At 38.1% G+C, this 24,585-nt stretch overlaps 6 protein-coding genes across 6 annotated transcripts; 2 read left to right on the forward strand and 4 right to left on the reverse strand.

Moving 5' to 3' along the window:
• Positions 1-1,970: 1,970 nt before the first annotated feature.
• C7974DRAFT_380241 (uncharacterized protein) lies at positions 1,971-2,776 on the reverse strand (the record flags this gene model as incomplete). Its single annotated transcript, XM_046140508.1, has 2 exons — positions 1,971-2,649; positions 2,754-2,776. The coding sequence occupies 2 exons, from the start codon at positions 2,774-2,776 to the stop codon at positions 1,971-1,973; spliced, it is 702 nt and encodes a 233-aa protein (XP_045993036.1).
• Positions 2,777-3,282: 506 nt separating this feature from the next.
• On the forward strand, positions 3,283-4,449 carry C7974DRAFT_437215 (Glyoxalase/Bleomycin resistance protein/Dihydroxybiphenyl dioxygenase; the record flags this gene model as incomplete). Its single annotated transcript, XM_046145176.1, has 3 exons — positions 3,283-3,829; positions 3,884-4,245; positions 4,276-4,449. 3 exons carry the CDS (start codon positions 3,283-3,285, stop codon positions 4,447-4,449), a joined length of 1,083 nt encoding a protein of 360 aa, XP_045993037.1.
• Positions 4,450-7,547: 3,098 nt separating this feature from the next.
• On the reverse strand, positions 7,548-7,697 carry C7974DRAFT_319769 (uncharacterized protein; the record flags this gene model as incomplete). The annotated part of the gene is made up of 1 exon (XM_046138726.1): positions 7,548-7,697. A coding segment is annotated over one exon (150 nt), but the record flags the coding sequence as incomplete, so codon positions are not given.
• Positions 7,698-8,111: 414 nt separating this feature from the next.
• On the forward strand, positions 8,112-9,489 carry C7974DRAFT_443679 (uncharacterized protein; the record flags this gene model as incomplete). Its single annotated transcript, XM_046145465.1, has 5 exons — positions 8,112-8,167; positions 8,222-8,443; positions 8,486-8,566; positions 8,625-9,226; positions 9,464-9,489. The coding sequence occupies 5 exons, from the start codon at positions 8,112-8,114 to the stop codon at positions 9,487-9,489; spliced, it is 987 nt and encodes a 328-aa protein (XP_045993039.1).
• On the reverse strand, positions 9,400-10,666 carry C7974DRAFT_367674 (Upc2 protein; the record flags this gene model as incomplete). Its single annotated transcript, XM_046139879.1, has 1 exon — positions 9,400-10,666. One exon carries the CDS (start codon positions 10,664-10,666, stop codon positions 9,515-9,517), a length of 1,152 nt encoding a protein of 383 aa, XP_045993040.1. The 3' UTR covers positions 9,400-9,514.
• A 592-nt stretch (positions 10,667-11,258) lies between these two features.
• Positions 11,259-11,972, reverse strand: C7974DRAFT_437217 (RTA1 like protein-domain-containing protein; the record flags this gene model as incomplete). The annotated part of the gene is made up of 3 exons (XM_046145177.1): positions 11,259-11,719; positions 11,798-11,803; positions 11,882-11,972. The coding sequence occupies 3 exons, from the start codon at positions 11,970-11,972 to the stop codon at positions 11,259-11,261; spliced, it is 558 nt and encodes a 185-aa protein (XP_045993041.1).
• Positions 11,973-24,585: the final 12,613 nt, after the last annotated feature.

Raw genomic sequence — 24,585 nt, forward strand, 5'->3', positions numbered from 1 at the left:
AGCAACGTGCTGCTGCTATCTACAACGTGCCTAAAACCACCCTCTACAACTAACACGCTAGAATAACCTTATAACGCAATATCTAAGCTAACTTATTAAGGCTTTATAAGTATAAAGAGGAGGTAGTTATATAGTATATTAGGAAGCTTAATGCTAGAGGCTTTGCCCCTATGCTTAGCTACGTATATAAGATAGCTAACTAGCTACTAGCTAAGCGTAGTAGTACTTACGTTAGAGAGAACTAGGCCTATAGGCTAATCTAACGCTAACCTAAGGTTAAATCTTAAGTAACTTAAACTTATAATTACTAGCAAGTCCTCTATAGCAATCTAGCTATTATAGGCCCCTAGTTTAATCTTATATGTAATATTAAAGCTAAGTATAGCATCCTAGATAAAGACACGTATAACTTTAATAAGACTAGCTTCTAGATAGAGGTTAGGGGGTTAGTAAAGGTAGTAACAGCCTCTAAGCAGCGCCTTAAGCTACTTAGAGTTTAGCCTAGTAATAGGGAGTAGGTAACGTTAATTACTACTATTAACACTATAGAGTAGGTTATCCTACCCTTTATTATCTTTAAAGCTAAGAACTATAACTAGGCCTAGTATTATAACCCTTAGGATTAGAGAATAGGAGTTAGTAATAATAGATAGACAATAAATAAGCTTAGGCTTGCCTAGCTATAGCACTTTATTAAGCATATAGAGGCTAAGAAAGTAGGTAGTTATAGGCTGCTAATACTTAATAGCTATAAGAGCTATAAGTTACTTGCCTTCTAAGATCTATATAAGGAGAACAAGATTATTACCCTCTATATGCCCCCCTATACCTTATATATCCTTTAGCTACTTAATATAGGTTACTTTGCCCTACTAAAGTATGTATATAAGAAGGAGATCTAAGTCTTAGTAAACTGCTATATTAACTATATTAATAAGAAAGCCTTTCTAGCTATATTTACCCTAGTATTTAACTAAGCCTTCTTAAAGGGCAATATCCTATTAAGCTTTAGAGCAACTAGCTTAGTCCTAGATAACCTAGAGGTAGTACTATTAAGGCTTAAAGTGAAGCCTTATATACTAACACTACCTATACCTAGGAGTACCCCTTAGCAGCCTAAAACACTAAGCAACGCCTAAGAAATAGAGGCTTAAACAACACTAATTCTTAAGAGGATAAGAGACTATAAGAGCTCCTTACCTAAGTCTATTCTTAAGATAGTACTATAGGTTTAAAAGGGGTTAACTTTAAAGGTATACTTACACACGTTGCTTAAAGCTAGAATAGCTAAGCTTAAAGAAGTAAATTAGGCTGCCTTAGAGCATAAAAAGCATAAGAAGAAGCAGATTTAGAAAGGAGGGACTCTATTACAGGCAGAGGCAGAAGCAATAGTTACCTAACAGGATGCTGAGGTTTAACTTGAGGCTAAGAGGCGTGAGGAGAGAGTGCAGGCAGGTGCTAGCAGCAGGGGTATTCCCTACTATAGAAGGTATAGCAATATAGAACACAACAAGTATACATGCAAGAAAGATGCAGTAGAATTAGGCAATTAATTTAAGCTATTGCGCACTATTATACCTTGTTATAGCATTAAGTTATTAAGGTTTAAATGTAGATAGTTGCATTTAGTGCGCAGCTTAGTAGGGTGCGCAGCTTAGTGGTAGAACACGTTACTTTAAGATAAGTATCCTTTATAATAGATTTAGGCTAAAGTATAGTATAAACTACTAGTCTAAATCTTCTATATATAGCTTTTGTATTAGTGCTAGTCTTTTATTTTACACTCTACGCATTATCCTAGACCCTATCCTAACGGACCTGACGAAACATAATCCATGCTTAACCCTCCAGACGACATTTCAAAGCGGTTCAATCAGCTCATCAAAATTTCTTGCGCAAGCATATACATAGAAATCAGGTCGAACGAGAGCAAACCTCATAGATCTTCCGAGTCTCGCCACTAATGCTCCCTAGTCATATCCCGATCTGCTTTTTCCATTGATGTCTGAGGCGATTGTGGGCCAGTACACATCCTTCCCACTCTCATTCCTGCTTACCAAATATGGGCTGAAAAGTACAATCAAGCCTGGCGAAAGAACGGCAGAATAGATCTTCAGCGCCTTGACGGCGGTATGTGCAATAGCGTGAAGTTCGTCGTGCTTGTCAGTGCTGATTATAAGGAGTGCCAATATACCTTGTTGCGGTATAAACAAGGAATCAGACAAGAATGAATCTCGTCCTAGAGACTGGACCATAATCTGAGCCATCCTTGCTCCACCACGAAATTGTCTGAGCAGGAAGCCGCCCTCCACACTCGACATCCCTTCGCGCTCTTTTTTCACCGTGATATCGGTCAGGCCTCGCAGGATCGGTATTAGATTCAAAACAGACATCAGACGAAGTAACGCTCGCGACCAGATTGACAGTTCTTTGCTGCACATGTTCCCATTCAGCATTGAGACGAATGCCGCGTCGTCCACGCTCTTTCGTCGTTCCAGTGACCATCCTCCTAGAATGGTATTACGAATGTCCTGCGACTGGATACGCATTTTCAACAGCATTGCAAGGCGCCACGCGAGTTGATGCGCATCCCGCACCCTACTACTGATCCCCTGCCCTGCGAAAGGCGGGAAAACATGCGCGGCATTGCTAATAAGGATAGTGCAATTATGGAATCACTTATTGACGACTTTGTGGACAAACCTGAAACGTCGACATTGGATGATCCTGATGCAATTGCGTGGGAATCTCACCTCTTGCAGAAAGTCGGTGCCATTAATACCGCGATGTCGTGTAATCATCGGTGTTAAGTGCTCCTAGAGTAATTCCTCAGTGTCAATTGAGTCGTTCCAATCCACTTGGCTGAATTCATGTCTCTAAAGCCTCTTCTTATATGGCCCGAATCGTCTACTCGCTGTGGGTTTACCGGGAGGGCTGCAGAAGTGCCAGCCCTTTGGCCAGAACAAATCGTAGATCCCTTCTGGTGAGTACCTGGCTTTCTATAAGGGGTAGTTGGGGTGTATCTCGTGTTGGAGGTGTGATCTTGAGGTTTGCGGCAATCCAAGTACCGGAGTATTTGTACACACCCTCTTCCTGCTTTATACCTGCTGTAGGCTTGAGAAAGTGTTTGCGCACTATGCCTGTCTTTCCATCTGCGCCAATGAGCCACTGGCCTCTTCGGATGAACTGGCACAGCTCCTTGCAGCTGTCAGTGTCTGCGAAGCAGCATTTCCATATTGCATAAAACCCCTTGATCGTTCGCAAGACATCCAATTTTTCAATATGTCGCTTGGTTTTGACGCTTGGTTGTATATTGTGCAAAATCTGCTAAGATCTTCGTGTGGGCAAATCATGACAAACATGCGGATTCCGATCATCACTAACCACTCTGATAAGGTTCAATTAACTCGTTTGAGCCACATCTACTTCGAACACGCAGATCTTGAGAAGTTCAGGAAGTTCGCAGACGATTTTGGATTCGTTGAAGCTAAGAGTACGAGAGACAGAGTTTATTATCGCGGTTATGGCAGGGACCAATATGTTTACGTCGCATTGAAGAGCATAGATGACCAGCCAAGATTCAAAGGCCCTGCTTTTGTTGCAAAGAGCCAAGGAGAGTTTGAAAAGGCAAAGAAGCTACCTGGTGCCATCGTCAGCGATATGAGCGACGGTCCTGGAGGTGGTGAAAAAATTACGTTTAACCGCCCAGATGACACCTTCTTCCATATCATCTGGGGGCAGGAGGAGCAAGCTGTAGATTTGAAGGAGCCTACGGCCACCCACGAGCGGGTGGGACCATTTAACAGACCTTTCGAGAAGAGCAGACGAGGTGAGCACTTTGACCTGCTCTTACAGATTCTGCCATCTGACGATATCATTATAGGAGAGTTTCAACGCTTCCATCCAGGTCCAGCACTTGTACACAAGTTGGGTCACCTTGGCTATGCTGTTCTAGACTTTGATAATGAGCTCAAGTGGTACACCGAGAACTTCAGCTTCGTCCCGTCAGATATCCTTTACCACTGGAACTTCTCCAACATGGATGTCCTGACATTTATGCATCTCGATCTGGGTGACGACTACTCTGATCACCACTGCGTTTTCCTACAACGGGCGGCGCCGCATGTCAAAAAGACTTTCCTTCACCACACGTCTTTTGAGGTAGCCGACTTCGACACTCAACTTCTCGGACATGACTGGCTAGCCAAGAAGGGCTGGCATAGCGTCTGGGGCGTCGGACGCCATGTACTAGGTAGTTAAATCTTTGATTACTAGGCGGACCCGAGCGGTTTCAAAATTGAGCATTACGCGGATGGCGACATTGTAAATAAAGATACACCAACGAGAAGGGAGGTTGTCGGACCATTGTTAGTATGGGGTCCAGAGATACCTAAGGAGTTTGGGCAGAAGATTACTGTAGCTGGAATGGGTACAATGGCGGATGTTTGAACTGTTCGGATTCTTTATGCATAGCCAAGACATCGAAGTCTTTGATAACATATTACTTGGTCACCGAGAAACAGCTTCCAAATCCTCTAGAGTCAATGAGAGAGATTGTAGCCACCTTGGGTGAAGAGGTGCCTCACATCGTGAGAGTATTAGGCCAATATGCCGACGGGATAATTTACTAGTGACGACCTCATCGAAGCTTTTGTATGCCACTTGGAGGCACGTCAGCTCAATTAGTTGAAATCAGGCAAGAAACAAAACTTACAGACAAGAAGCTTTGTTGAAGTCCAAGTACTTGCGAACTGATCCAGATGCAAATGAAGGATTGTGATGCCGGAATTAATATCTGACATCAACTCAGTCTAATTTATCGTATCGGAATTTCGGTGCAGGGTGAGAAATGTAAGTGCGGTGAAGAAAATAAATGAAATTGCGGGATCGATTTGTGATAAGAATGAGCTATCCTATTGTTCTGCCACATTGACGATGTGTTAACAAGCTTCTAGAACTTGTTCCTAGCTTTCCAACTACACACTCTCGTTCTTATGCCTACATTTTATAACAGCCAGATACAATCGTGCTATTCTTAGATGCAAGATAGTTACAAGCCTTGTGTGGTGTTTAAATAAGGACTTGTTAGAGAACACGTTACGCCTGGAATTGAGCCAACTAGGGGGCAGAGATAAGCAGATTTTAGACAACAATTGCTTAATGTTCCTAGACGACACTATGTTATTGTCTGGCAACTGTAGGTCCCACGCGCGTCTAAGTTGCCTAGCTTGACGTAATGCCGTGATGGTGATGATGTAAACGTTTGTGGACCGCGTTCCGTGATTAGGGGTTACTATAGGGAGAAGTTTCCACAAGTCCACTGCTCGAGATGGCAGAGACACTTCTTCACATGTAGCGACCAACAAAGTGTTAACAAGTGACTTGTCTACGAGATATGGCGTACTAGAAGAGAGATTAGCGTACGAGTCAAGGCGATAGATGCACTACTAGACTAAAAGCCATTTATCAAGGTCTTCTGCACTGACAGCTGCCTAATCAGGGTATAATTTGCGAAGTATCTCAAGCCAGTCTAGGCCTTGGCGACAAGCTAGGCGTACTAATTTCCCTATTCGTGCCCACGACTGGCTGCCTGGGTTCTGATGAAAATTGTAGAAAGCTAACAAACAGCTCCTACGAAAGTGATCTAGGCTTGGACATTGCCTAGAGATTTTATCGTTTAGTAAAGTTGAACCTAGTGCACGATCTATCTGTGTATTTAGACGATTATGGTCGCTAGAAGCGATAGACTCTGTGAGCTGAGCTGTTATGTTGACGATTACTGATATGAGGTCTGGGCTGCATTTGCTATCTTGATAGGCGCGCAGAAACCTGGCCTTAGAGTAGATAGGATTAGCATCCTTGATGGTGTAGAAGGAATTTTTAAGCCTGCATACATATAATTTGAGTAAGCCGCTAAAACTCTAGCTAAGAGTTAAACTACTTACAATTTAGCCTCATGTTGCAATAGAAAGGGTGACTGTTCCAAGACCTGAAAATCGCCCCCTATATTCTTGTTTGATTTAGCATGCGGCGTAAGGGGGTGGTAGCTATTTTTTGGTTCTGTAGGGCCACAGTTGACATTTGACAGGAACGTTGACAGCGACTAGTCGCGATTGAAATACCCCTAAGAAGCGCCTAGTGTTAAGCGCCCTTTGCTAATTAATAGGATCTGTCTATCTATTGGTCTTGAATAGCATAACGGCTATTAAGTTATTTATACAACATTCCTCAAGCCTAAAGTTACTAATTTAATCTTGCGCAAATTGTTAGCAGAGTAGCGTACGTGAATGCGCCTGCTCTTTGCTATTGCTTATAAACTAACCCACGCGCTAGTTAGTTAGTCTCAATTAGGCTGCTTGTGCTATGCCTGCGTAATCATTCTAACATACAATGCCTTATCTAAGCAGCAGGAAGCAGCTACAGGAAGCTAAGCTATAGCTACGCGGCACTGGCTAACATATTTAATATACGTCTACGTCCACACATATATTACCTTGCTTGAAACAGCTTCGTTAATATTTACAAGGTAGCAATTAAGTTCTACCTTCCTTGCTATCTGTTTTAAACTAAAGATGCAGTGTTAGCTCTAGCTATTGCTTGCCTAGGTCTTAGAAGTTTTACGCATATTATAAACATAGGCCGCTATTGGGTCTGCTATATGTCTCAGAATAGTTACTAATACAATTCGCTACAGAGTGCTGACTAATATATTAGTCTTGCTTACTATGTTACTACTGCCGCAAAAATGCCGGACGCAGCGCTAGACTCTTATTTGCAACTCTGCTTATTTGCAGCTATTACAAGCCTACTCTACATTATTTGGATGGTGTCTTAGTGGTATCCTTAATCCAAGACTTTCTCTAGTGTATAGCGCGATTGCGACAAACTTATGTACTAGGATAGAGCAGAAACTTGTTATCTGCTACATGTTTTAGTGTTGCGCATAGAATCGAGAGCACATGTGATTGTGATTAGTGGCAGGTAGAGCAATAGCAATTCGAGAATTTTGCGTAGGCGCACTAGAGTATCAATGTAACTATTATTTGTTGTTGCCATTTTATTACTTCCACTGCTTCTAGGAATTGCACCTTTACTAAGTGCAGATCCTCCTTTTCTTACTATTGTGCGAGGAGCCAGTTACTAAAGGCTTTGCTGTGGTATTTAGTTTATAGTAAAGCAGCGCCGGTATATGTTAACAGAGCGTGGTGACTAGCTATAGAGGTAGATTAATCGCAAAGCAAAGGCGCCTTCTCTGTAGCGATCTTAAATGCAAGTTGTTAGACAGCACTCTTACGCAAGCTACCTGGCCAGTCTCTTATAGGACACCCTTGTACGCGACCGTACAATTATCTACTATACCTTATAATCCTAAAAGGCAGAATTGGAGGCTAGTAATGCGTGACAACAAAGCGTGCCGCAGATCGTTGATGTTGGTCCAACTAGCCGACTTTGTAATCGATAACCTTGCGCCTGCGCCAAATCTGTTTCTTTTAGATAGAACGAAGAGCGCATGTTCTAAGAACAGATCCACAGCCAATATTATTCTGTTAATGTAGTTGATGGTGGAACTTCGCCTTCTCTTTGGTCCAATTTCTTGTGAGGGAGATGAAGCCGTGTAGCATTATGCCCCCGCCAAACACGGAGATGCCCCTGATCAAGTCTTTAAGGATAATGCAAAATTTGCCATGTTTGGAGGAGTTTTAGGGTACCTATTATAAGTATTTCCAATCTGTGTGTAGCTGGTTGCCGTTAGAAAGGCTCAATTTCTCTCCTTGCGAAAGCTGAACTCACTAGGTGGATGGCAATTAGAACCGTTTGCTCTAAAAGAGCACAATGCAAGGCGATATGTCTTCTTTGGCGCAATTGGCCTCTGAACACAATTGTAGCTGACTTGTACACTGACAGGTGCCCACTATTGTGTGCACCTTGTTATTATTAGGCCGAAGTGCCGCTTCCTGGAACCTCCAAGCATAGCACTACTCCTGACAAGCGAGGTACACGGTGTCTCTACCAATTGGGCCATCCCAATACTATGCTAAAAGTTAGCTTTTACTTATATTGGGTCTCATTTGCGAGCTTATATTATACAGCATACAGAGAGGTAGAGAAACATGGCGTGCGGGCTCTGGAATGCATGCCCTACTGTGGTTGTTCCCTTCTTTGGCGAGTATGGCTACCCTTTCACCATCGTCTAGCCACCTTTGTTGACTTCATTTTGCAGCCAACTATTCTGGGGCGACATGGTTGCAGCTGCAGGCGCGGGAGCAACTCTCATCCCACACAGGAGCCTAGACAGTAGCAACCTTGCCCAAGCGATATCTTTCTGCCTGACGCCTGAAGCTATGGTTGCAGCGCGCGACATATCATCGCAGATGTCTTCTGAGAATGGTGTGCAAGCTGCTGCCCAGTCGTTCCACGCGAATCTTCCACTCGAGGCGATGCAGTGCGACCTCCTGCCCTAGCTACCTGCAGCATGGGAGCACAGAACACTACCGATCAAGTTGTGCAAGGTGGCCGCTCAAGTGCTCATAGATAACGCTGTCTTCGGCGCATCGGATATTAAATTGTAAGCAAACCGCAGTGCGATTCCCTTTCTCACGGCCTATCTGATATCGAGATTCCAGATACGACACTCACCCCACTGTCATCAGCAATACACGATGGGATCCTGTGACAAGGCCATCCTCCGCCTACATATCCTGGGTCCGCGATACCACCGGCATTATCCGTTCGCCGATAACCGAGCTTCGACGCTCGAACGCAGAGGGTGCCTCCGGAGGGAAGACAGCGGGCCGCATGGCTGCAGCCTCGGCTAAGAAATTCGGTCGTCTCTACATGACCACCTTAAAAGGCTTAGGGGTGGATATCCCGTATGCGTGCGCAGAGGGTTTCTGCGCGGTCCCCAGGCTCTACGGCGAAGAAGTTAAGGATTACGGGGTTGTCACAGACTGGAGCAGTGGTTTAGAAGTGGCGGGCAAGAACTTCGCGTATGGCATAAAGGACGGCGTCACGGGTCTTTGGACCAGACCATACGAGGGAGGCAAGTTGGATGGTGCTCTAGGGGTGGCTAGCGGTGTTGGGAAAGGTGTGCTTGGATTCGGGAGCAAGGTTGCATCAGCAGGTTTGGGGCTGGTGGCATATCCTGGGCAAGGCATCTGCAAAAGCATACGTCACATTGCGAAGTCGCACACTCGGAGGAACGTCAGGACGTGGAGATTGAGAGAGGGTGAGTATCAGGTGACTCATCTCTCTGAGGCTGACACTATGACTGTGTTGAATGGATTTATGCAGTTGCAAGCCAATAAGGCATGTCGAGCGTAGCCTAGAAATTGTAGTAGTGCACTTTCGGTTCTGCTGTGCTATGAAACTCATAAATGTTGATGCGTTTCCAGTTCTAATCATGAATAGCTATTAATGTAGTAAGTTATTGCGTTTTCTAGAACTTTGGCTACGAAATATGCAGAGCAGCAAGCTCCTAAGCATGGATAGGTGATCAGCGGTGATCTCCACATGTCTAAGTGGCAAACAAAGTATCCACTGAGATGTCTAGGCTGTCTTGCCAGTATGAACCAATGCTCTTCCTTATCGCAGAAAGCAGACCAAACCCCGATTCGCGAAACACCCAAAAGTGTCGATATCGATGCAAGGCTGCTGCATAAAATGCCAGTACCGCGAGAGCCTCTGGTCGACGCTGGTGTAAAACATCGATATACACTTCAGGAACCAACAATGGCCATGCCATTGTTGCGTGGATCCCTACGTTGTCTTGAGAAGGATGCTGCTTGCACACATCGAGCATCCACTGCACTCGCTCGAGCGCACCGTGGCATGCATGACTAGACTCTGGGCCTGCGTTGTATAGCTCGATAAATTCTTTCAGTCTGAGTGTATCATCTCCAGGTACCTGCTTATCTATAGCGCTGAGGTCGGAGAAGTAGAGGAGCGGCCTGAGGTCTGACTCAAGGATCATAGGCCAAGAATCGTTCGTAATGGCGGTACGGACCCCGCGATGCAGACGGGTATAGTGAACAAAAGCATCCACGAAGTCGGACAGGCTGTCTTGATGGCTTACTAGCGTCTCTTTGAGCACGTGCATGCCCAACAGGGACGCGAAGACAAACACTGGTATATACTTCGCGTCGGAGCTCTCCTCTTGCGCCCGATTAAACTGCTCTAGAGCGCGTGTCTGTAGTTCTGTAGCCTGTTGGTGGTACTGTGCCCTCTTCGAAGTGTCTTGCCCATCAGTGGCAAGATGGAGCGCGGACAGAGCAAGCATCTGGCTCAGTAGATAAGGCGCCGAGTCGGCATGGGCGATAGCAAGGTTGACAATCGGGCGCCCTGTATCTTGCAACGCCATATACGTTTCCATGCATGTCTCGGCGTGGTGCAAGCAAATGAGATGGCTGGTAGTGAAAAGAACCGTAGCAGCCACCTCAGGTGTGTGGGAACTACTGATTCTAGTACTGCTGGCTGCAGCTGCAGCACTGTCTGGAAGGACAAGGCTCTTGCTAGGCTGAAGGAAGGAGCAGCAGCGATGAGTCGTGATGCAGTGGGCGCAGCTGGGCCGACCCTCATCGCATTTGATGTGCCGCGCCTTGCACTGGCTGCAACCCTTCTTGGATTTTTGGTGGGTACGGCGACGTCTTGGAAAGGATTCTGGCCTCATCTCTGACCAGATGCACAACAAGTAGCTGGCGCAGGGTACGAGAAGGGTTGGACACGTGGTTGTTTGACACCACCTGAATACGCCGATGCCAAGACTTTGCCCGTAGTGCGTATGGGCTACGGCACGTGAAAGCATTACGCGTATAGCACGCCAGCGAACGGCTTATTCCGCTCTTCGTGCTTTCAAGCGCTCTCTCGCCGCTGGCCTCCCAACTAAAACCAGAGTCTTACAGAAGATGATACGCAATACGGGGCTATTACCTATCCGTTCGATGCGACTGCTAACGACACGTGACCCATCACATGACTGTGGAACTTCTGAGATATCGCTCTCTATCGGCATGTAGATCTTTACTCAATCAATTTATTGCCTTCCATTCGGCTTCTCTGCCTCCTGTCAATACGTATGACCAAGGCTCGTGTCGCTAGCCAAGCGCTGACGAGAACTCCTACTGCGTCACAAACTGTGCCACGCAATCTTGTCTTGATGATAATAGTTCAAATCTATTACTTGATAATGTTATTTTGGAGCACTATCAATGTAGCCAATGTTACCTCGAGGGAACGGTAGACATATTAGAAGGAAAGGTGCCCTATTGTTTTCCACCATTGGTATTCGTTGGATAGTTATCCATCGATAAACCTGTGCTAATGTAACTATGCTCTAATGATAGTTTCTTAAGTATGATTCCTGGATACTGCAGCGCAAACATGCACGGCACCAGGAACATAAGAAGAGCGTCTAAAACATAGACGAACATCTCTTTTTGCATCAACGCACCATTGTTGCCCTCTGCATACTCAATCATACGGTAGACGGACCGCACCATGATAAGTAAGCTAGCGCAGTATAGCAGCCACAGAAGCTTTCGCCATGGTGCGGTAGCCGAATGCGATATCGCAGTCGGTTTCTCTGTAACGCGAAGGTGGAACATTATACTTACAACAACGAAGAAGCCGAAGAAGATAACTTGTATGCCAAGACCTAGCAGGATAATGTTGTTCCTAAGCTTTTGCGATGACTCGGTGTTGGCTGAAGCTAGGATACCGCCACCTAAGAGATGAGATTAGTAGCGTCGAATAACATAGTAACGTTTAGAAGCATAAATACTAGGGACACCTCTATGCATACCTCCTGCTTAACTAAAGAATAAAAGAACATCTCCTAGCAAAAAGAACTTTGTAAGCTACTTTAGCTTAATTAAGGAATATTAACTAGCATTAAGAAGGCAGATAAGTTGCCTAAGAACTATATAGATTAAGGCAGCATAGAAGGTTAGGCTAAGTAAAGTTAGCGTGCTTTGCATAATATATAGGTTTAGAGTCTAGTTAGGTAACTCTCTTGTAGATATAGCCCTACTAACAAAGCTAATAGTTTTAACTTTATATAGTTAGCCCTAGGTAAGCACTATATAATCTTTAGTATACTAATAAAGATATCCTATAATAAATAGTATAAAATACTAAGTTTTTATAGTAAATAGTAAGTAGGTATGCTATATAGATAAAATTATAAAAGCTATAATAAAGACAATAGTAGCTATAAGAGAAGGGTTATAATAATAAAACTTAAATTTAGCTATACTTAATATTTTTAAGTGCTAGAGTTATAAATTCTTACCTAGAAGATAGGTAGCCTAAATAGATAAATCTAAAAAGGCTTCTTTCTCTAGGTAGGTATTTATATAGAATAAGGACTTAAGTTTTAAGTAGCCTAAGTGCGCTTATATTTCTCTAGTTATTTAGTTATAATAATTACTAAGGCTAGAGAATATTACTTATATACATATACCTATAGACTAGCTATTAGTATTTATATAGGCTTATAAATATATAAACTAATTATAATTAGAGTTATAGGTATAGAGGGAAGAAATTATTCTAAAGATAGGCAAGTAGGTAAGTAATAAGTTTATTCTAATTAGATAAGTATAGCAAATATTAAACTTAGATCTTAGCTATCTATATTATTCTACTATAGTTATCTAACTAAAGCTACTATAGTATATTAAAATAACTTTTAGAATACTAGAAAATAATTATAGTAAAGTATATATAGTTATAAATATAGTTATAGTTATAGAGTTTAGGTTTAGAAATGCTAAGAGGATTATATTAACCTAGGTTAATGCAATTCTCTTAGTATCTTAGTATAAAGAATGCTAATAAAGGATAATAATAGAGAATATTAATAAAGGATAATAATAAAGGATATTAATAAAGAATAATAATAAAGGGTAATAATAAAGAATAATAATAAAGGATAATAATATAGTATACTAATAATAAATTATAAAAAAGAATATCTATAAAGAATACTTATAATAAATACTTTTTAAATATACTAATAGAATATACTTATAAAGGATACTTATAAAATTTTTAATAAAGAATCTTTCTTAGAAATATCTTCTACTATCTTCTACTAGTATTATTCTATAATATTATTTACTAGTATTCTCTTATATAATCCTCTACTAGTATTCTCCTATAGTATCCTCTACTAGTATTCTCTTATAGTATCCTCTACTAGTATTCTCCTATATAGCTCTCTACTACTATCCTTTTATAGTATCCTCTACTAGTATTCTTCTATATAATTCTCTTTTAGTATCCTTCTATATAATCCTCTACCTATATTCTTCTATATAATTCTCTACTACTATTCTTCTATATAATTCTCTTCTAGTATCCTTCTATATAATCCTCTACCTATATTCTTCTATATAATTCTCTACTAGTATTCTTCTATAGCATCCTCTACTAGTATCCTCTTATATAATCCTCTACCTATATTCTTCTATATAATTCTCTACTAGTATTCTTTTATATTATCCTCTACTAGTATTCTCTTATATTATTCTCTACTAGTATTCTTCTATATAATCCTCTACTAGTATTCTTTTATAGTATTCTCTACTAGTATCCTCTTATATTATTCTCTACTAGTATTCTTCTATATAATCCTCTTCTAGTATCCTCTTATAGTATTCTCTACTAGTATCTTTCTATATAATTCTCTACTAGTATCCTTCTATAGTATCCTCTACTAGTATCCTTCTATATAATCCTCTTCTAGTATCCTCTTATAGTATCCTCTACTAGTATTCTCTTATATTATTCTCTACTAGTATCCTTCTATATAATTCTCTTCTAGTATCCTCTTATAGTATTCTCTACTAGTATTCTTCTATATAATTCTCTACTAGTATCCTTCTATAGCATCCTCTACTAGTATCCTTCTATATAATCCTCTACTAGTATTCTTTTATAGTATTCTCTACTAGTATCCTCTTATATTATTCTCTACTAGTATTCTTCTATATAATTCTCTTCTAGTATCTTCTTATAGCATCCTCTACTAGTATTCTTCTATATAATTCTCTTCTAGTATTCTCTTATAGTATTCTCTACTAGTATTCTCTTATATTATTCTCTACTAGTATCCTTCTATATAATTCTCTTCTAGTATCCTCTTATAGTATTCTCTACTAGTATTCTTCTATATAATTCTCTACTAGTATTCTTCTATAGTATTCTCTAATAGTATTCTTCTATATAATTCTCTTCTAGTATCCTCTTATAGCATTCTCTACTAGTATCTTTCTATATAGTTCTTTTCTAGTATCCTTCTATAGCATTCTCTACTAGTATTCTTCTATATAATTCTCTACTACTATCCTCTACTAGTATTACCTAAGTACCTTCTATTAGTATTATTAAAGTATCTTCTATTTTTAACCTTTATTTATATTCTTTACCTTTATATTTATTACTATTATATATTATTATTCTAGTAATATTATATTATCTCTACTATCTAGAACTATAGTATTCTAGATATTTTCTACTAAATATATCTTAGTTATATATTATAGATTACTTAGACTTAGACTTTCTATAGAAATATATAAATATACTTATAATATTATATATTCTTATATTTTATTAAATATTATATTAGATAACTACTATTTCTATCTCTACTAGGAAGCTATACTTATTCTATTTCCTAACTATACTACTATAGAAGAGCTATAGAAAACACCTTTCTAAAACTCCTAAATAATAATATTCTAAATAGTTATACTCTAATTTCTTACTATAATAAAGAAGGTAAAAATAAGTAACTTACTTTTCCTTGCACTATAATTAATAAGACTATATACCTACTTTACTATCTTATAAGTAAAGAACTAGTAATAGTCTCCTACTATATAATATACTAAGATACCTACTATTAAAGCTTATATCTTCTATAGTACTTCTTTTAATAACCTTTCTACTTATTAAGTAGGCTATAGAGGTACTAAAAGACTTTACTAAAGGTCTAGCTAGGCATATTAGTAATCTCTATAAACTCTAGATAGAAGTTTACTATAGTCTAGTTCTTAATATTAATACTTTTATACTATATACTATACTTAAGGTAGGTAGCTAGGTTAAAGGCTTTTCTATTCTAGTTAGTAGTAATAGTAAATAGATAAATATCTAGAATATTATTATTATTAAGTAGTAGCTAGACTTAATTATTATTATCTACTAATATATTTAGCTCTATATAGATAATATAAGGCTACTCTAGTATATAATTATTATAGGGATTTATATAAGTTACTATAGAAGAGTTAGGATACTAGTTTATAAATACTTATAGTATACTAGGTAATAGAAGTAGCTAGTATATACCTTTAGAGTACTATACTAGATAGAAGAAATAATCTCTAACTATAATAGTAGGCTTATTAAACTCTTATATATTATACTAGTACCCTTATATAGATATACTAGCACTATAATACTTCTAAAAAGTATATACTAGACTATCTAGGTTTTAAAGGGTCCTATTATCTAGTATACTAATAGTAGGTACTATTACTAATATAGCTTTAAAGTTTAAAGTATAAACTTATAAGATAAAGGTAGAGTTAATATATTCTTAGTTAATAGATAAGCTATAGTATTATAGTTTATAAGTTATAAAATAAAATTATTATATAACTAGTATTATTGAATATAACTATAGAATACCTAAATAATATTAATATATCTTAATAGTACTACTATATATACCTATTATAAGTTAATTATATAAGATTACTAAAGTAGTATTATTAATTAGAGATTATAAATAACTAAATTAGTTAGTAGAAGAGAAATAAAGTAATTAAGTAAATTAATTAAGTTCTCTACCTTCTTTAAGGGTGTTATATCTACTCTAATATATACCTTATCTAGAGTAGAATTAGACTAAAGTACTAAGCTAATTAAAAATTACTATACTTTAGTTTAATTATTTAAGCCTAGTATATAGAGTTATATAATCTAAACCTTCTCTTTAATTATACTAGGTAACTAATTAGTAACTTACTATAATAAGTAGTTATTAATACCTTTAAGTACCTAGGTACCTACCTAGATAAGTATATTCCTATTACTTTTTAGAATAGTGCCTTAAATTTCTTCTTATATATACCTAGAGTTAGTTTTAGCTTTATTCTAGCTTAGCAATATAAATAAGTTAAATACTAATTTAATATAGGTTTATTCTATAGTATCTTAAGGTTACTACTTTACTACTTTATATATACTACCTAATATAGACTAGTATAGGCTACTTACTAAGCTTACCTATATTATTAATAAATAGTTAATACTTTCCTTTCTATATAATTACTATATACTAAGATATTATCTCTACTACTTTAGTATATTAAGGCTATAATTATAGAGTAGGCTATTTAAGAAGTAATATAATATATAATTTTAGTATTAGTATTATAAAGACTAACTAGGTATATAGCTAAAGAATAAGTTTTAGTTAGTTTATAAGTATATAACCTATATTAAAGCTAGATAGGTTATCTTTAAGGTTATTCTTATATATAAGTAGAGAAAATATAAATCTAAGAAAATATAGAGCTTATATCTATAGACTTTAGACCTCTATCTTAAGCTATAATTAGTAATAATACTAAACCTTTAGTCTCTTACTACTAATCCTTTTCTATTTAGACCCTATATAATTTAATTTAACGCTAGTAGGACCCCTGCATTAGACTCTATATAATTTATATATCTTTTTAAATTATATAGGCCCTAACTCCTATAGGATCTTAATGCAACTATATAACAAGGTATAAGATAGCTTTGCACATATTTTGCACTCTTTAGAATTGCTGCATAACTATTATATTAATAGAAACTTAATAGCGTAGTTATTAAGCGCGCGTATTAATATTCTAACTCTTTTACTCTAAGCAAGGATACCTTTAGGCGTAACATACCTAGATAAATAATATTATAACATAATAATAGTATATACTTACTATTACTCTATAGCATTACTATCTTATATAATATAAAGCTAGATGCCTAGCTAAGTAGCTGCATAGTTTTATTTTATTTATGTGCCCTGCTACTCTTACTTTTCTATATAAACTCTAATAGCCCTATAGGATTATAAATAGAAGTATAAGCATCTAATATTAACCTTGTTTAGCTTAAACGCGTAGCTCTACAAGTATAGCTAGTTAGGTATATATAGCTATATTAAAGCCTTTTAGTCCTAGCTTAAGCATCTTCCTTGCACCTTGCTAGATCCTGCTGCAGGTCTATATAACATACTGCTATATAGTATCTATAAGGATATAGTTACGTTACTCTAAAGATATACTATCCTAGCCTAGTATTAAATAACAGGCTAAGGCTTTAAATAGTTGCCCCTAATGCTAGTAGCCTGCTAATAGCTATCTGCCTATCTAATCTATAATTTTAGAAGGAGCTATAGTTGCTAATACTATAGTAGGCAGCAGATCCTTTATATATAGGAGACTAAAGTTATATGCACTAAGCAGAGCAGTCTAAATAAGGCAGAGTCTAGTATATATTACTGCAGCATAAGCCTGCTTACTAGCAATGCCCTATAACTAGTCTTAGGCAGTCTATACTATATAGCATAGAACTTAAGCTAGGACTATAGTCTTGTTAGCTATAGTTATAGAGTAGTGCATAGAAAGAGTAGTAATAAGAAAGCTGCTAGGAACCTCTATATATAGTAATAATCTAAACTAGATAGAAAGTCGAAGTTTAGAACTAGTAATTAGTTTATTAGTAAAGCATGCTAATATACTTATAAAGATATAGCTAGCTAGTATAAGCATGCCTTTTAGGCGTTAGAATAGACTGCAGCGTTGCTCTAGAGGAACTATCTCTAAAATATAGATAAGGAAGGTAACGCTCTAGGAAGCTAGCTTGCTAGTTACTAAGGCTAGTTGCTTATAGATATTGCTATTAGTAACGCTATCCTTAATAAGATAGACGTGCTGTGCTAGAGTGCTAGTTAGTGTAATAGTAAGGCTATAGCTTGCGAGATAAGCAGGTGCATTAATAGTAAGAAAGCCTAATATACTATCTAGCCTAACTACTAATCTACTGCCTACTATCTGTTTAGCTAGAGCAGCAATCCTGCCTCCTATGCAGCTAAGGTCTAGAACGCGTTCGCCTAGCTTTAGCTAGGCTATCTGCATAGCGCAAAGGGCATCTAGGGATTAATTATAACTAACATAGTTAGCCTTTCTAACAAGAGGCTTATAGGTAGCGCAAACCTAGGCTAGCATAGAGAAATAGACTATAGCGCTAGTCTATTAGAGGAATAGTAGAGGAACTAGTAGGAGAAGTAGGAGGAAGGAGAGGGATAAAAGGAGAGCTATATTTAATCGCTATAATAATATATATGCATGCATAGTATATAATTAGAAGACTGCAGAGTATAAAGCTTAGGTTGCGTTATAAAGATAAGTAAGCAGGCACTATGCAACATATATAAGGGTAGAAGGATAATAATATTATCTACTATTATTATAGAGCCTATCTATCTATATCCTAACTCTACTAAGTAGCAGGTAGGTTAGTAAGGAGTAGAAGTATAAGAAGGGAAAGCCTGCTCTGTGCAACTAATAAAGAGCGTGCACCTTAGCATAATATTAGTGCTTAGCCTATTACTATGCAAATAACTATATTATAATATATGCTATTACTATAAGACTAAATAGCTAGTATAGATAGAGCTCTACTAGATATAAAGCGCAGTGCGCTAGAACTACTACTACTTCTTAGTGTTGTTAAGAGTAGGTATACCTGCAATATCTAGCTGCACAACTGCGGCGTTAAGGGTCTAGACAAGGACGCTATAGGAGCACATCTTGTTAATATAGATAGGGTAACAAGAGGCGCGCTATATGCTAGTAAAGAATGCATGCTAGTTAGGCAGCTTACTATAGATAAGGTTAAGGATTATGCAGAAGTAGCGCTGCTAAAGAGCTATATAGGTAGTATTAAGAAAGTTATTAAGCATATTCTAGACGCACTAAGCTAGCAAGGCAGGTAGTAGCAGAGGGAAGGGGTCTAGAATGCTAGTGCTAATAAGAGCTTAGTAAGCCTAAGTGCGCTGTATAGTCTATATATAGTGCGATAGAACCTAGATATAGCTAGTAGAGGAGTCGCGCTAGGTATATAGGCAGACAGCAGTCTTAATATTAGTGTTCTAGGAGTTGTTCTTAACTCTAAGCATAGCGCCTAGGAAGATAATATTGCTAGCTACGGTGTTAATAACGCTAGCAGGTAGGGTAGATAGTAGAGCAGGAGAGGTCTTAAATAGGTTAGGGAGAGTAATAGCAGACGCAAGCTAATAGATAGTAGTATTAGCAGCCTAGGAAGGGCGCGCAGAAGTAGTTATAGTGTGCTATAAAGAGTTAGTAGAATATAAGGCAGCGCGCAGTAAAGTAGATAGCGCGCACTTACTAAGAGTAGGCAGTTAGAGTAGAGAGTTAGTAAGATAGGAAGGAGAGAGAGAGATAGTATTAGAGAAGGTTAAGTACTATAAAAGGTAGGTAGTAGTTAATTAAAGTAGGGCAGCAGAAGAGAGTAAGTAAAAGAGTAAAGGCACCCTAGCCTATAGTATAAACTAACAACTAGCTATAATATAAGATAGTAGATAAGAGTTCTCCTTACTATAGCGCAGTTAAGAGCGTCTTAGGAGAAGGAAGTATTATTAAGCAGACCTAGTCTAGGCTAGATTATTAAGTTAGTATAGTAGCATAGCTTTAAACAGCTTAGGCAGTATTATTTAGCGTAGAGGAGCAGCTAGTGCGCGCTAGGAGCAGACTAGCAGTTGCGTAATCTAAACGCGCCTGTCTACTGCCCTACTCTTATTAGCGCTGTCCTCCTTGCTATCCTCCTTACTATCCTCCTTGCTATCTTCTACCTCTTCTATGCTGTAGAGTGCCTAGGGAGGCTTAATCTTAATGCTAAGCGCTATCTTCCCTCTAATCTTGCCCCTAGCAATGCTATCTAGGCCTAACTACTTATTAAACTGCTTAGCTATAACGCAGATATCTAGACGCTCCTTCTTTACTAGCTTAATAAAGATATTAATGCCCTATAAGCAGATATTCTACTTAATCTAGCTCTTATATATTATATCCTCTAGTATAACTAGTAGTATGCTCTAGCCTAGACCTTTAGTAATGCAGTACTACTTAACTACTCTAGCAGTATAATCTCTAAAGCTGTCGCGCTTGCGCTTAGAGGGATTAGGATTTAAGTTAATAAGCAGCATAAGTGTGTCTATAGCCTCTATCTAGTATTAGCCCTTGCTAAACCGACTTCTCTTGTTATTACTAATAAGGCTGTTGCTATGTTTAATCTGCTCTAGCTTGTTAGTTAGCACCTTGCCTAGTAGCGCCTGCGCCTACCTATACTTAATATATACTAACTTTATTACTTTATTATAGATATTATACCGCTCCTAGGTAGCATAGAATATCCTTACTATGCTATCTTGCTATAAGGACTCTGCTAAAGATAAGTGCGCGTGCTGCACTTGCAAAGAGCTAGCGTTATAGTGCGCTGCTACTCTGCTGCTGCTGCTAAAGAGCTCTCTGCGCTTTTGCTAGACCTGCAGGAAGTGCGCAGCGTGCTGTTAGGATAAAGGACTCCTAAGTGCGCGCGCCTTAGCTAGAAAGTTGCAAGCCTTAAGGTAGGGCGTTCTAACAGCATTATAGAAGTTAGTCCTCCTCTAGTGCCTGTCTATAGCGTTCTGCTTAAAGAGCTATAATACTATAGCTTAATTCTTAACTAGTATAGCAATATAAGTGCTAAGTTCTTTATTAGTTACTTTTATATTAGGCGCTATAAGACCTAGGTTAAGCCTGCGCTTAATTAGCGCAGCTTTATAGTCCTTAATACGCCTCTGCTTAGCGTTATAGTTCCTGTTAGTAACTATAGTAATTGTGCGCTATTTCTCTACTAGCTGCTTATCTAGCTATGCCTCTAACTTGCTAGCTGCTTCTAATAGTTAAGGGCTTACTATAGGCATTTTAAGCGCCTCTATATAAGCATGCTTTAGTAACAAGGCCTATATAGTAGGTGCTAGTCGCTTTGCGCGTTAAAATATAGGCGCTAGAGACAACTTCTATGTAGACAGCAGCTCTATAATGCTCTCCTCTGCAAGCAACTAAGCCGCGCAGATAAGGTAGTCCTAGCTATTATTAGAGAGAGCATTATTAGTAAGTATCTTGTGCAGCAGCTAGATAGCTAACAGAATAGAGTAGGCAATAAAGATAGGCTTATAGACGCTAGCGTTAGTAGGATTAGAGATTAGCTACCCTGCGCTATATAGATAGGCATCTAGATTGCGCTGCAAGCGTTATATAGACGCCTAGTAGAAAAATAGCTTCTTATACTCTTTATTTAGTAGCTTATACCTATACTTGCTAGTAAAAGCAGCCTTGCTAGCGGGAGAAAAGCTCTAAGCGCTGCTATTAAATTACTTAGCAGCTTTATATAGCGCAGTAAACTAATATATGCTAGATAGGTATATTATACTAGCTAGCTATAAGGTTATAAAGATAATAGGCGAGGTGCAGAGAAGAGGCCCCTAAGATCTAGACAGCCTATCTATAAAAGTTAGGCTATGCATAGATGCATAATAGCACACGCTAACTAGCGTTAATAGACCTAGAAAAGCAATTAACGCAAAATAACACTTTAAATAAGCACGCGTTAATTACTAGCAGCATCTATATAGATTCTATTAATAAGAGTATACTAATATATACCTATAGAGTTATTTAGCAGCATATTTATCTATCTGCCTATATACTATATAGCTATCTGCAAGAGCTACTAGCAAGGTATACTATTGTTGCAGCTAGCCTTATACCTAGATAGTAGTTACTAGGAGCTTGCTATTATATTATAGAGAGTAATTGCGTCTATAGCCTAAGCGCTTGCAGGATAGGCAGCGTGTCTAGAGGATGTTATATACCTACTATTAGGAGCGCAACTACTATATTATCTACCGCTATATAAAGATAGACTTAAGTATAGAGTAGAGTAGTGTAGGCATATTGTGCGCAGATTGCAGAATATATAGAACTACTGTAGAAAAGAGCATAGATAGAGCAACCTGCGCAAGAGAGGGCAGCCCTACCTAGGCGCATAACCTCTAGCAGGCAGCTAGATATAGATAGTAGGCGTGTAGTGCTAGAAGTTCTAGCCTACTAGATAGCTTAGTTAGCTATTTAAGATAGGAAAGCCTTGTAATAAGAATGTGTAAGAAGTTACTAATAAAGAAGGTAGCCTATAGCGCGCCCTTAAGATAGTGTTTACTTAGAGTACTATAGCAATAGAAAAGGCCTGCAAGGATGCGTACGCTTAGATTAAGCTAGATAATAACTGCTTTATCTAGCACTAATAGCTGTAGAGAACCTAATAGGCGCGCTACTTAGCTAGCTTTAACTGCACATAGCTATAGTAACAGCTCTATAGGCTAGGTAAGGGAGAATAGGCACTTGCTAAAGTATGCTAGGCTATAGAGATAGTAATCTAGAAGGCTTAGCAAGTATTATTGCTTAAGGTAGTAGGACTGCTAGCTATAACCTTTATTAAGCGCTGTAAGGTAGGGGCAGTAGATAATAAGAAGCTATTTAACTTGCTCTAGATAAGGAGAATAATAATAAAGTATAGCAGGTACTAGGTGTTAATTATCTGCTATATATAGCGCACCTATAAACTGCTAGATACTATAACAAATATAGAGAGTATAGTAGATAATGTTAGCTACCTTGCTTTAGAGATAGATAGCAAATTAATATTAACGCGTGCTAGCAAGACAAAGCTATAATATTGCTTTATAGCTAGGCAGATATATATTCTATAGAAGATTCGGTAGGTCTTGCTTGCAGCCTTATAGGATAGAAGGAACAGTAATAGCAATAGTAATAGCAACAGCTACTACTAGGACAGCAAAACAGAGCTTAATAGTGCAAGCAAGCTAGATAAATAGAGGGAGGAAGAGCTAGAACGCTATGTCCTTGCATTTCTTGTCTCGCTGCTTAACTACTAACTAGGAGATAACTACTATAAGAGCGCCCTTATTAGTATAATAGCTATGCTAGGTGTCGATTAGAACTACAGCTAGAAGAGCCCTCTTATATATATAATAATACTATTAGTAGTTATTACTATATCTAAGATGCTAGTGCTATATAGTGCTATGCAAGCCTAGAAGAAGCAGATTATAGAGATTTAGGAGATAGAAGGGTAGTCTTAAGAGGATATAGAGAACTAGGCGCAGAGCTATGTTGCGCTAGTATAGGAGATAGTTACTAGCTTTATAATGCTTACTGCATTTAGTAGCAAGCCTATACCTATAGACTAGGTGCTGCAGCTATAAGCCTATAGCAAGAAGATCTATAGTAATACTAATATAGCTAGCATTATCTAATAAGTAGGGGATATAATTATATATAGCTATATATAGTATAGCATACCTTAGCTACGCTCTATAGTCTATAGTCTTATAGAGATAATGCAGAAAGAGCTATACTAAGAGCTGCTACTCCTTAATATAGATAAAACTAGCTAGCTTATAGATAGCGCGACTATACTTCTAGCTATTAAGTAGAATAAGGTAGTAGATAACCCTATAGAGCTGCATGCTAGGTAGAACTTCCTATAGGACCTATATAATATGTTTAGAGGTATAGAGGGAGAGAGCTAGTTATTATAATGCATAACTAAAGAGAAGAGACTTTATAAGGCTTTTATTAATTATAAAGCTAGCAACCTAACTTCTAGTAGAAGGAACGTTATATAGATAGCAAAATAGGTGCAGTAGTATAAGAAAGCTATGCAATAGTTCTGCAAACACCTGCTAGTAGCAGTATATATAACTAGTAGGTAGCTAGCGCGTAGAATAGAGCTAGTAATAGTTATATATAAGAACATGCTATAGTAGAGTGTTAACTACTTAGTGCGACTTAAGGCTCTATTAGGACTAGATATAAGGCATATATATATAATAAAGACTTATAGCTTAAAAGACTAGTCCTAATAGACTGTTAGGAGAGTTAGATAATATACTATACTTTAACTATATATATTCCTACTACTATAAATTTAGCATCTCTAGCGCGTCTTAAACTAGCATCTCTTTAAATTAGAAGTCTAAGCTGCTGCTATACTAAGCCTAATAACCTATTAAGCTATGCTATAGACTTTTACTTCTATATATAAGTTTACTTTCTTCTTTTCTTCTCTCCTATCTAGATATAACTAAAAGACAGTTATAACATAGTATAAAGAACCGGTTAGCATAAAAGGGAGGTGTCTATTCTAGCTTAAGAACGCGGCAAGCGTGCAGGTGCAAGATTACCCTCTAGCAAGGGAGATCTCGACAAGCTAGCAATAGGCCTAATAATCCCTTAGTAGCGACAATAGAAAGGAATCTAATTTGCGCAACTATAGCCTTGCAGCATATCTAATTGTCTATTAGGACTGCCTTTTAAAGGGAACAAGATTAAATAGTATATCTTTAGCAGTTCTAGGACACGTTATTAATTATTATAATTATAA

Source organism: Boeremia exigua (assembly GCF_020726555.1).
Source record: "Boeremia exigua strain MPI-SDFR-AT-0100 chromosome Unknown C7974scaffold_12, whole genome shotgun sequence".
Lineage (NCBI taxonomy): Eukaryota > Fungi > Ascomycota > Dothideomycetes > Pleosporales > Didymellaceae > Boeremia > Boeremia exigua.